We start from the raw sequence: 11735 nt of genomic DNA on the forward strand, positions 1-11735 counted from the left end.
CAGCAAGTACTTGATTACTTACACACACCCGCCAGGCCACGCCAACTAGTGACGGGTCGTTCATGAACTATTCGTTTGTTTTGAACTCTGTACAGTTCTATTTCCTGTACATAACATACAGGAAACAGAAGTGAATAGTTCACGTCTCGACTCTTCTAGTAGTAGTAGTAGTAGTAAGAATAGAGTAGTTTATCTGGAGTCTTCTGGTCTGAGTCATTTGTTCTTTTGTCACTTGACTCCCATCGATTCTGTGCATACTGTATATAAATTATTGGATCTGTACGTGTATAGGGGGGTCTGCTTATTGAACAGTAACATTTTATTTTATTTCTGTTCAAAGGAACGAAATGAGCTATATTGCAAAAAAAAAATTATTCGTGCATTATGATGAACGAGAATCAAAGAACCGAGTCAATAAAACGATCCGATTCTTTCCAACACGATCACGCGCCGCTTGGGTTTTTAAATTAATGGGCGCTACCATTCAGCGTTATGTGCGGGGGGGGGGGATTATTTTGGTAGTGCCTCGAGTTTTCTCCATTTTAGGCAGGATTAAACGTTCAAACTGGTTTATTGTTGGGGGTTTTGGATTCTGTGCGAGTATTACGGGCACTACGTGTGTCGTTAATGCGGAATAGGAAGAAAGAAAGATAAAAAGAATTAACCGGTGGTACGGTCCGTGTGGCTTTATGACGTCACAGGAGGAAAGTTCAGTATAAACAGTGAGTGAGTGAAGGAGTTAGGTCATAATTGCATTAAATCGCATAGTCAAAATGCCGCGGAAGAAGCCCTTCAGTAACAAACAGAAAAAGAACCAACTACAGATGAAGCGACAGAAAAAGAGAGGTGAGCATGGCGTCAAATCGTGTGTGTGCGCGCACGTGAGTGCGTGTGTGTGTATATGTATGCATGCTAGCGAGCCTAGTAGCTTAGCGGCTAACCTGATGTGCGTGAAAAAACACTGCGTCAAGACAGCCGCTGTTTTGTTTTGTTTTGTGCGTCTAATCATGCACTTACGGGTATGTTTATTGGTAAACAAATATATATATGTGTGTGTCATGACTCGCGTATAAAACCATGTCCTGTATTGAGACACGCTTAAAACGTTTTACTGTGTAGTTGGAGTTGAAGAAAAGTAATAACAAATTCACCTCAAACGTCAATGTATATGAATCATATCTCCTATTAAAACACCTTTCTAGGTCTGCTATTGATTTCTACTCGCAGTGACTCTGATTATCACTGCGTTCATTCTCAAGTCTTTTTACTGTACAATTGTAGTTTGGATCCATTTTGCTTTTATTATTGAAAGTCAGTAGGAGTAAGACAGAGTACATGTGTGTGAATGAGAGGGAGGACAGTGGAGTGGTGCGGTTGCAGAGAGAAGAGGTGGAGAAGGTGGAGGAGTTCAGGTACCTGGGATCAACAGTGCAAAGTAATGGAGAGTGTGTTAGAGAAGTAAAGAAAAGAGTGTAGGCAGGATGGAGTGGGTGGAGAAGAGTGACAAGAGTGATTTGTGATAGAAGAGTATCTGTGAGAGTGAAAGGGAAAGTTTATAGGACTGTGGTGAGACCTGGGATGTTGTATGGATTAGAGACAGTGGCATTGAGTAAAAGACAGGAGGTGGAGCTGGAGGTAGCAGAGCTGAAGATGTTGAGGTTTTCGTTGGGAGTGAGAAGGATGGACAGGATTAGAAATTAGTTTATTAGAGGGACAGCACATGTAGGACGTCTTGAAGACAAGGTGATGGTTTGGACATGTGCAGAGGAGGGACATGGGGTATTGGTAGGAGAATGCTGAGGATGGAGCCACCAGGAAGGAGGAAAAGAGGAAGCCCATTCCTGTATTCAAACTAATGGTAAAAAAATCTTCCATAATGCTGAAAGGCAGGTGAATTTGAATCCATGAGCATCAGCGAGGGTGGGGGGGTTTTAGTGCGTTATGCGCAACGTAACAGACGCTAGAGGCAATCTAAGGCTTTTGCCAGCCTCAATGCCCTCAAACTGATTCAAGATGTGCGCTTCAGCTAGATCCACCTTCCTGTCTGTTACTAGGGTCATAATTGTAAGACGATTCGAATGCCATCGAATAAAATCCGCTCTTTTAAGAATGTAGGTTATGATCGTGTAATGTGTGTGTGATTGTAAAGGTGATCCAGGTTTGGCTCAGGGTAGCCGGAACGCGAGTCTCGAGAGAGCCATGAGACGGGACAGGCAGTCGGACACATCAGACAGCGAGACGTCCGACATTAAGAAGATCAACCACCAGCCTGGCACCAGACACAGCAGATACGATCCGAACAGGTGAGCAAAGCGCTAATTCGCAAATTGTCGCTTCGTCAGTTCGAGTTACTTTAACACACAAGCACGATCTGAGTGCAATATACAGCGCCTTCCAGAGTGTAATCACTTCTGTATTTGCGCAAATGAACGGTGCCGTGCGATTTCTAAAAGACAAAAATAAACAATTAAAATCTTACCAGTTTAGAAAGTGAGCAAGCAGAAGAAAACCAGCATCAATTTCCCTTTTTTAAGCTATTTTTAAAAAGCACTAAGAAACTAGTGGTTTTGAGGACACTAGACTCAGTGGTCAGCCAAGGAAATTTAATGAAGCAGATGAAAGACCCCAAACTTAAAGACCCTGGTACACTGTAGAAATCTGGTCTTTATGAAAGAATTGCAGCAAGAAATTCTGTGGTGCAAAAAGTATCCCTATCCAGCTCTAGACTGATGTGCCAAAACTGTTAATATTGGCTGGAGATTGGTACAATAACGAGTGCCAGCAGGCGACAGTGAAGCATGGTGGAGGTGTCCTTAATGCTGAGAAACACAAGCAGCAGGATAACGACCCTACACCTACATTAAGAACGATCTTCGGTGTGGAGAAGATGAAGGAGTCTTGGAACTGATGGTCCTCACAGAGCCCTGGTTTTACCATTATTGAGTCTGTCTGGGATAACATGACGAGACAAGGGTTTGAGGCAGCTTACATACACAACAGATCTGTGGTTAGTTCTCCAATATGTTTGGACCAACCTACCTGCCAAGAGCCTTCAAAAGCTGTACAGGTCTACCTAAAAGAATTGGCTGTTTTCCAGCCAAAATATTGATTTTGATTCCTCTTCTGTTCGTGTACTTCCTGTTTAGTTAGTAAATACCTTACCTTCAGCGTTTTGAGCCACACACGCACACACACACACACACACACACACACTCGTTTGCTCCCGATGCACTTTTTTCTCCCCGCTTCATCCCCTTCACTCGTCACTGCAACAAAGGAAACTGATTAGTTCGATCACGTACAGGCGCGTTTCCTTTAGTCTCCGTCCTCCAATTTCGGGCAATTTATTTCTTTATATCTCTGCTTGAAATATGAAACACTTGAATTGGAGTGATCCCCCTCCTACATGCCTGAGTGCTGTATGCTTCTTTAGATTTATTTTGTTTAGTTCAAGTTGTAGCCTCCTGTCTTTATTTGAAAGCAAGTTTGATTTCTTGTCTTGTTTAATGCGACTCTCTATTGTAAAATTTTTACCTCCTTTTTCAAAGGCAACCATGTTTCAGGCGAAATGTCCTGGTAATTCAGAATTCATCAACGTAAGAGCCTCAGAACAGCTCCAAAATATCTAATCTTGGCTGCAGAGGTGGGAAGTACTGAAGTACAAATACTTATTTACTGTACTTGAGTAGATTTTTCTGGTATCACTACTTCATTATTTATTTTTCGGACAACTTTTTACTTTCAGTTTACATTTTTTACACAAATATCTGTACTTCCTACTTCTTAAATTTTCGTTGCAGACTCGTTACTCGTTGCAGACTCGTTACTCGTTGCAGACTCGTTACTCGTTACAGACTCGTTACACTCATTACAGACTTGTTACTCGTTACTGACTCATTACTCGTTACCGACTCGTTACTTACTCGTTACTGACTCATTACAGAGTTATTACTTACTCGTTACAGACTCATTACAGACTTGTTACTTGTTACAGACTCATTACTCGTTACATACTCGTTAATCTATTTGACAAAATGTGACACTTTTTTTTAGTCCCTCAAACTATTTCTTGTCATTGTGCCACTTTTTCAATATACCGCTGGTGTATCATTTCCTGGCTCTCACACACCACAGATGAAGACTAGATCACAAAGCCAACAGTGAGGAGGCAGGAGGTTACAAGAACTCTGGGGTTAACGTGGATGAGACTGAGGGAGTCAGTGGCATGAACATGACTGAGAGCTGAGACCTTCCTGATCACCATCTTTTCTCTGCTTGTGTTCTATAAGGTGGAAGTTCAGCCTGGATACATTCATTAGACAACAACATTTGAAATTCTTCTATATTAATATGATTCGAGGCTCCCAAACCAGTTACCAGTGTGACACTAAAACAGTTAATAGTAATGGCTACTTTTTACTTAAAAAGTCAGCACCCAAACTTCAGTCAGTACTTCATCTTTTACCAGAGACCTTTAAAAGTATCTGTACTTCTATTCGAGTGAATGAAGTACTTTTGCCACCTCTGCTTAGCTGGCACTGTGTTATATCGTTACCTCAGGGTTTTGGCTATAACACAAAATATGACTCTTATGCCCTCATAACTTCCTTTTAATCATAATGCATACACACAAGTGCACAGGGAAACATGCAAATCCCACATCTTCACTCTGTAGCTTAAAAAGTCTGTTGTTGTTTGGCTGAGAGAAAAGGCACACTTAACATCTATCTGCACTATTTTTCAACCCATGTTGTTTTTTCCCCCTCCTTCATTAATGTTTGGTTTTGATGAGAAAGAAGTAGCAGACTGAGACTGCTACTGTCTGATCAAGACAAAGTCTCTCTCTGTCTGTGTGTGTGTGTGTGTGTGTGTGTGTGTGTGTGTGTGTGTGTGTGTGTGTGTGTGTGTGTGTGTGTGTGTGTGTGTGTAAACAATGGGTGAAACCGTTGGTCTAAATGTCCTTGTGGGATAGACAGAGCCGGGAGTGAGCCAAAATGCCTTTTCTGTTCAGGTTTCAGCTACACTTCGAGAAGGACAGGATCGAGGAGGTGGAGAAGGGGAAGAGAATGGCCAGAGAGAAAATACTGCAAGCAGTACCTGAGAGGGAACTAGAGATGGACTTTCAAGATGTCTACCCCGAAGACCAAGGTTTTTACCTGCTATATTTATTCTTTTAAAAGTTGAGCTCATTGAGAGTTCATGGAGCTTCTTTAAATCAATGTCAGCCATGTTAACGGTCACGAAACAGCACATCGTTCGTCGTTCCTACTTCTAGTTTACATACATACTTTTTTGTTCCCAATTTCAGGGCTGGATTTCCCACGAAGGCCCGCATGGAATTATGGGATGTGCAGAGAGGAGCTGTTGCGGAAGGAAAAGGTGGTGTTTGATGAATTTCTGAAGGCTCTTCGTTCCAAGAATTCTTCTGACACCCTCAGCCATTTTGAACACAATCTGGAGGTTGGTTGGATTGTTTTTTGTTTTTTTTGTTGATGTTGTTGTTTTGTCACTGCAGTCAGAGTCAGGAGTTTGAGAAAAAATATGTAGCACCCACTCCTCTAAATCCTATTAGTAACTCGAGTAATTCAATTACAAAAAATTAATCTAACTACTATACACGGAACACAGAGTTTCCCACGGACCATTATTACTGTCGCACCGCCCGCCGAACTTTAAAGCGCTCTAGACAGGTAAAGACAGAAGAATGAAAAATGGAGGAACTGGGTGGGAACGGCGAGGGGTGAGGAGATGATTCGGGCCATAAAAAAAAAAACAAAAAAAAAACAAAGTTTCCAACATTTGGGATCGTTTAAAACTAAATCACTGTACAGTGCGGTTACCGTTTTTGCAATTTCAGCAATAAAATTTTTTTTTACATTTTTCTAAAAAGAGCACAAATTACTTGTTCATTTTAAGAGTCTTATTTTCTCTCTCTTATTTAGTATTACTCTTATCCGAAGCTCTTAATGTAAAGGATTTTTTTTTTTATCTTACTTGCGTTATTTAGACATTGACACCATATCCATATCCCATATTCCTCGCTCTCTTTCTGAATGTCGAATTTCGTTCTCTTCCTCAGACATGGAGACAGTTATGGAGAGTATTGGAGATGTCCGATGTCGTTCTGCTTATTGTGGATATCAGACACCCGGTGAGTGCTTTGTTAATCATGTGTGTGTGTCGCGTCAGCAGGTGGAGCTAACGGATCTCATTACAGATCTGAATTAGCTTCTGGAGTTCCCTTTGGCCGTGGAACGTCCCATTCCACATTTAGTCCCCATTTGCTGTTAAAACAACCTCCACTCTTCTGGGAAGATGTTCTACAGGATTTTGAAATGTGCGCCCATTCAGCCACGAGAGTGTAAGTTCAGGTTGTGACGTGAGCTGAGGTGAGGAGCCCTGGGGTGCTGCCAGTGTTCCAAATTTCATTCCATAGTTGTTTGATAGGGTTGAAGTCCGAGCTCTATAGCAGACCACTTAAGAGCTTCCACTCCAACCCAGATGTTAATGGAACTAGCTTTGTGCACAGGATCATTTTGGGTCTCCAAATGAAGGGAAAATTGAATGGTACCACATCTAAAGACACTTTCTACAATCGTGCCTCCAACTTTATGGTGAAGTAACATGTGCAGCTGGAAAAGTCAATACCATGTCCATACAGTTGACATCTTGTAATCATCTTGTGTTTGAAACATGTTTTTTTTTAGGTGTCTTCTACATGTTGAAGTTTTAGAAATCTGACTAGGTCGTACCCGGTCTGAACCAGGATAATGCAGAGTTATAATGTTCTTGTTTTTTCCCGTTTTGAGAGAAACGAATTGATTTGCGTCTGTCAGAAACGAGCCTCGATCCACTATAATAATCTGCCCTTCCTCTGTGTGTTCAGGTGCTGCAGATTCCCCCTGCTCTGTATCACTACATCACAGGTGAACTGCAGAAGCAGGTAATCGTGGTGCTGAACAAGGTCGACCTCTGCCCCGCGCCGCTCGTGTTGGCATGGAAACACTACCTGAGCAATCACTTTCCTCACCTGCAGTGCGTGTGCTTCACCTCAAATTCTGGACAATCCACCAGCAGCTGTAAGAGCACACCGAAATTAGAGCTTTTGTTGTAGTATTCGAATTGTAGAGAACATTTTCAGTCGTTCCAGTTTTGTTTTTTTAATCCGCATTTCTATTTTTCATCTGCAGTGTTGAAGAAAAAGCGGATGAGGAAAAGGTGTGGGTGGAGCCAGACAGAAGGACCGATCCAAATTCTGAGGGCATGTCAGAAGATCACGGCAGGAAAAGGTTTTTTTTTTTTTCTCTACACGCTTTTGTTACCATTTAGCAGCAGTTAAATCCAGCAGGGATAGATGTGTAATGTTTTTATTTGTTTAACAGTGGATTTAAGTAGCTGGGAAAAGAAGATACATAGGGATGCACTGGCTGTAGGACCAGATGGCGAGGGGTGTGATGACAGGACGGGGAGAGTGTTGATGGAACACCACACTGATGTCGCCATGGAGCTGACCAGCCCTACACGAGAACTTTACAAAGATGGAGTTCTGACGTTAGGCTGTATAGGTAACAGTGTATACACACACACACACACACACACACTATCATTGGGGTAAAAAAAAAAAAAGAAATAGTTTAATCTGGTCAGTAAGTTTCCCAGTGATCTTTCCTATAGTAATGGAACGCCAAAACCAAATCCAATTGCCTTTTTGTTTTTGTATTATACATACACACGTACATACATACTTGACTGGATAGATTATTCAGTAAATTGGCAGACAGAATGGATCATGCTTTGGATCATGAACAGATCCTTTCTTTCTCTATTTGCTGGCCTTTCCATTACTTTTTGGCCATATTGTGTATGTCGCTGCTTAATGTAATGTTTTTTGGTTTTGTTATTTATCTGCAGGGTTTCCTAATGTAGGAAAGTCTTCAGTGTTGAATAGTTTGGTTGGTCAGAAGGTTGTGAGTGTGTCTCGAAATCCTGGTCACACAAAGTATTTCCAGACCTACTACCTGACCCCAACTGTTAAACTGTGCGACTGTCCTGGACTCGTCTTCCCGTCTCACGTCAGCAAACAACTACAGGTAAAGTGAAACAAACACACACACACACAGAGTATGTGGTGTTGCAAAAAAATGCAGGACAAACACTATTTTTTGGAGACGTTAATGTTGATCTTTGCCCCTTTCAGGTTCTGGCTGGTATTTACCCAGTAGCCCAGGTGCAGGAACCCTACAGCTCAGTGGGATACCTGTGTGAGCGCAGTCCATTCCTGTCAGTACTGAAAATCACACACCCAGACAAGAGTACCGACACGTCAGACACTCCTGGCACTTGCGTCTGGACAGCCTGGGATGTGTGTGAAGGTAAGGACTGACCAAATTAGGGTTTGGAAAACCGGTAGCTGATATCATTTGGAGAATTACAGAATCTTTTAGTGTAAAGCACAAAATTAAAACTTCCTGTTGTCCAGCCGTTTGTGTGTTGGCTACGTACATACATTTTAATGGGTTCAGAGAAGCTGGCACCAGAGTTTCTGTTGATTGCTGAGATAACGAGGACATATTTCTCACTAACGCTTCCCTTCTGTTGCTCTTATTTTGGAATGAACAGCGTGGGCAGAGAAAAGACGTTATAAGACAGCAAAGGCAGCACGGAATGATGTTTATCGAGCCGCTAACAGCCTGCTGCGTTTGGCAGTGAATGGACAATTATGTCTGTGCTTGCGGCCACCAGGATACACACAGAGCAAAGGTATAAAAAAAAAATAATTTATTTTTATATATACAGTATGTATATACATACATACATGACTAAATGTGTTGCGTTAAAGGTGTTAATTTGGCCTCTTATATTTATGTATTTATATTTTGAATAAAAAAATGGTCTAACAAAAATATAATATATATAAATATATAAATAATATTTCAGTTTGACCATTTAATAATTTATATATTTATATAGTTTTTGTTTTTGTTTTGTTTTTAAGTAGCCTTAGATTTCAACCCATTCCTCCCATCTCTAATGTTGCCTCAAACCTCTTTATTTATTTTATTTTATTTTATTTATGCAGTACAATATTAAAATATTTAGTAAAAATATATATATATTTTTTTTTTTTCCAGATAAATGGGAGTCCCATCCAGATTTGGCAGATATCTTCACTCTGCAGGGACAAAGACCTGAGGACAAAGAGAACGAAGGGATGGACGAGGAAGACGACTGTGACGCAGACGATGACGAGGACGCCGACGCGGACGACGAGGACGAAAGTGCGCGGACCGACACAAAAGGCAAAGCCCACAGCCTGAGCCTGTTCGGCCAGCTGGGAGAGATCGAGTGTGAGTGAGGAGCGAGGAGCTGCTCATTCTGTCATCTCAGTCTTCATCTCTCAAATTCCTCTCATCTGCGTCTCTGTACAACTCTGTTCAAGTTACTTTAATGGTCTGTTAAGTACCGAAGCTTTCAATGAAACTTTCAGAGGTTGCACTCCTCAAGATTTTCTTGCCTCTGTGTGTGTGTGTGTGTGTGTGTGTGTGTGTGTGTGTGTGTGTGTGTGTGTGTGTGTGTGTGTGTGTGTGTGTGTGTGTGTGTGTGTGTGTGTGTGTGTGTGTGTGTGTGCGCACCTCTATACCCTTTTCAGCATTGTTTCATGCCTGTGATTTTGTTCTCATATGTGAGAGTTAAGCCTGAATGTAATTACAGTCAGCCAGTTGCGCAGACTGCGTACCGAGTACAATCGTTGATTGATCAAGAATCTGTGAGTTTATTAGCAAAAGGTCATCAGAAGGTCACCGGTAAAGAGAAAAGACAAACGGTGCCTTGGTGCTGCAAGACCCTGCATGCAGCGTTAGGACGAATACGCCAGGGGCATATAAGGGACATAAGTAAATACAAAAGCCAGCAATGACATAGAAATCGAGCAGAAGACAATAAGAGGGAGTATAGAATAGATCTTTAAAGCACTTGTTAAATCAGGAAGGAGCTTTTCAGTATTCCTGAATCAATCTCAACAAACGCAAGGGTGTGACCGGAATATGAAATCGATGCCTCCTGGAGACATCGTCATGTCGGAGTTGGAAAAATATACGCTGCGTTTAAAAAAAAAAAAAAATAGTAATAATCCCGCATGCATCTTTCGAAGGCAGTGACGTCTTTGTAATGTAAGACGTCCGTATTTACACAGCTCAGTGCGATGCGAGCATTAACGAGGAACGCGTTCGAAAGGAACTGCGTAATTCCCGCCTTTTCCGAGTCCATGACATTCCGTTCTCAAAGGTATTTTTTTTTATTTCTTGATAATGGAGCTAATCTGATCATTTGATTAAGTACAATTTTGTAGAATGAGCAACTAATATCTTGCAGATTATTAGCTGTATAGGATAATGGTGGGGGGTTGGGTGACCAGTTTTTAAGTAATGGAGGTGATATTTTGTTACCTGATTATAGATTTCTATCAGGGCCAGTCTGGATGGGGCTGATGCAGGGGATTTGTATTGTGGGGTTGCCTGTGCCTGTGCTTATCACTAAGCGACACTATGCAAGATTAGGAATTCTTTTCGAGTAGGTTAGAAATGAACGAGTCGTCGTGGAAGATGCGCACCATGCCGAGATATATTTATTTATGGGACATTATATTGTACTACACGCACTTAAATATTATGGATAGTGAATGCTGGTATCTAAGGATTATTTTCCTCCAATTTTTCATGCATAAAACTCTGGGAAAACTGGGAACACGAGCTTGCACTTGTTTTGACGCTTTATATATGCAGTTCTCTCAGATCCAATCGTGGATCTTTTCTAAAAGGTTGCCAAAAATGTGTGAGCACACAATTTTATGGTTTCTTCAGTGGATCTAAGGGACCCAAACCATTCCAGCATGACAGTATGTGTTTGTAAAAACCTTGTTTTCCAATGTTGGTGTGGGAGAGTCTGCACAGAGAAAGGATCTTAACCACAATGAAAACCTTTGGGGGGAATGGATTACTAACTGTACCCCCAGACTTCCTAGCATGTGTCCCCATCCCTCTTTGTGCAACACCGATCCCCACAGCCATGCTGCAGGATACTACGAAGGAAAGCTTTCCTGGAAGAGTGGGTGATGAAATAACGGCAACAAAGAACGAAGTCTGAAAGAATCGATGAATTGTGCAGATGAAGGTCACCAATGAAGGCGAGTGTACTGCATCAGATCAACCAATAATCAACTAGATCTCTAAAATAGGTGGATCTCGGTAACCTTCAGTTGGCGAACGACGGAGCAAAACACGGAATTACAATTCTGTAGATGGAGGAACAAGCAAGAAACGAACGAACACTGTTACAGTACGGTAAAAGTTTAAATCCTGTCCGGTCTCTTGCAATCAATATCCATCAAAAATGCTGTCAAATATATAAATTTGTGCTGTGGAAATTCATATACGCCGTACAGAAGAAATTCAATCTCAATCGCTGTCATCCAAACCACAGTTTATATCAGGAAATACTGAAAGTGTGCGGCATCATGCTGACATGACATTTTGACGATCTTGTTTGTGAACAATGTCAAAAGAACTTATTCTGATTATTGTGTGTTATATTTATATTGAATTATATGTTCATAGACACAAATACTAAACTTTGAGAGATGTACTAAGGATTTTGACAAAAGTACAGGCTTTTGCAAGACATTCAATGTATTATGCTGTTTGCACAAATTGTTTTGAGAATGCAAATATTAAGGACGA

The 11735-nt window shown here is 41.3% G+C and overlaps 1 protein-coding gene across 1 annotated transcript; it reads left to right on the forward strand.

Annotated features, from left to right (window-relative positions):
- The first annotated feature begins 607 nt into the window (after positions 1-607).
- Positions 608-9503, forward strand: gnl1 (guanine nucleotide binding protein-like 1). The gene is made up of 12 exons (XM_046846788.1): positions 608-846; positions 2150-2303; positions 5012-5148; positions 5309-5460; positions 6080-6151; positions 6887-7079; positions 7191-7289; positions 7383-7565; positions 7912-8090; positions 8198-8372; positions 8620-8760; positions 9132-9503. Exons 1-12 carry the CDS (start codon positions 774-776, stop codon positions 9353-9355), a joined length of 1782 nt encoding a protein of 593 aa, XP_046702744.1. The 5' UTR covers positions 608-773; the 3' UTR covers positions 9356-9503.
- Positions 9504-11735: the final 2232 nt, after the last annotated feature.

This window comes from Silurus meridionalis, chromosome 4 (genome assembly GCF_014805685.1).
Source record: "Silurus meridionalis isolate SWU-2019-XX chromosome 4, ASM1480568v1, whole genome shotgun sequence".
Taxonomy (NCBI): Eukaryota; Metazoa; Chordata; class Actinopteri; order Siluriformes; family Siluridae; genus Silurus; species Silurus meridionalis.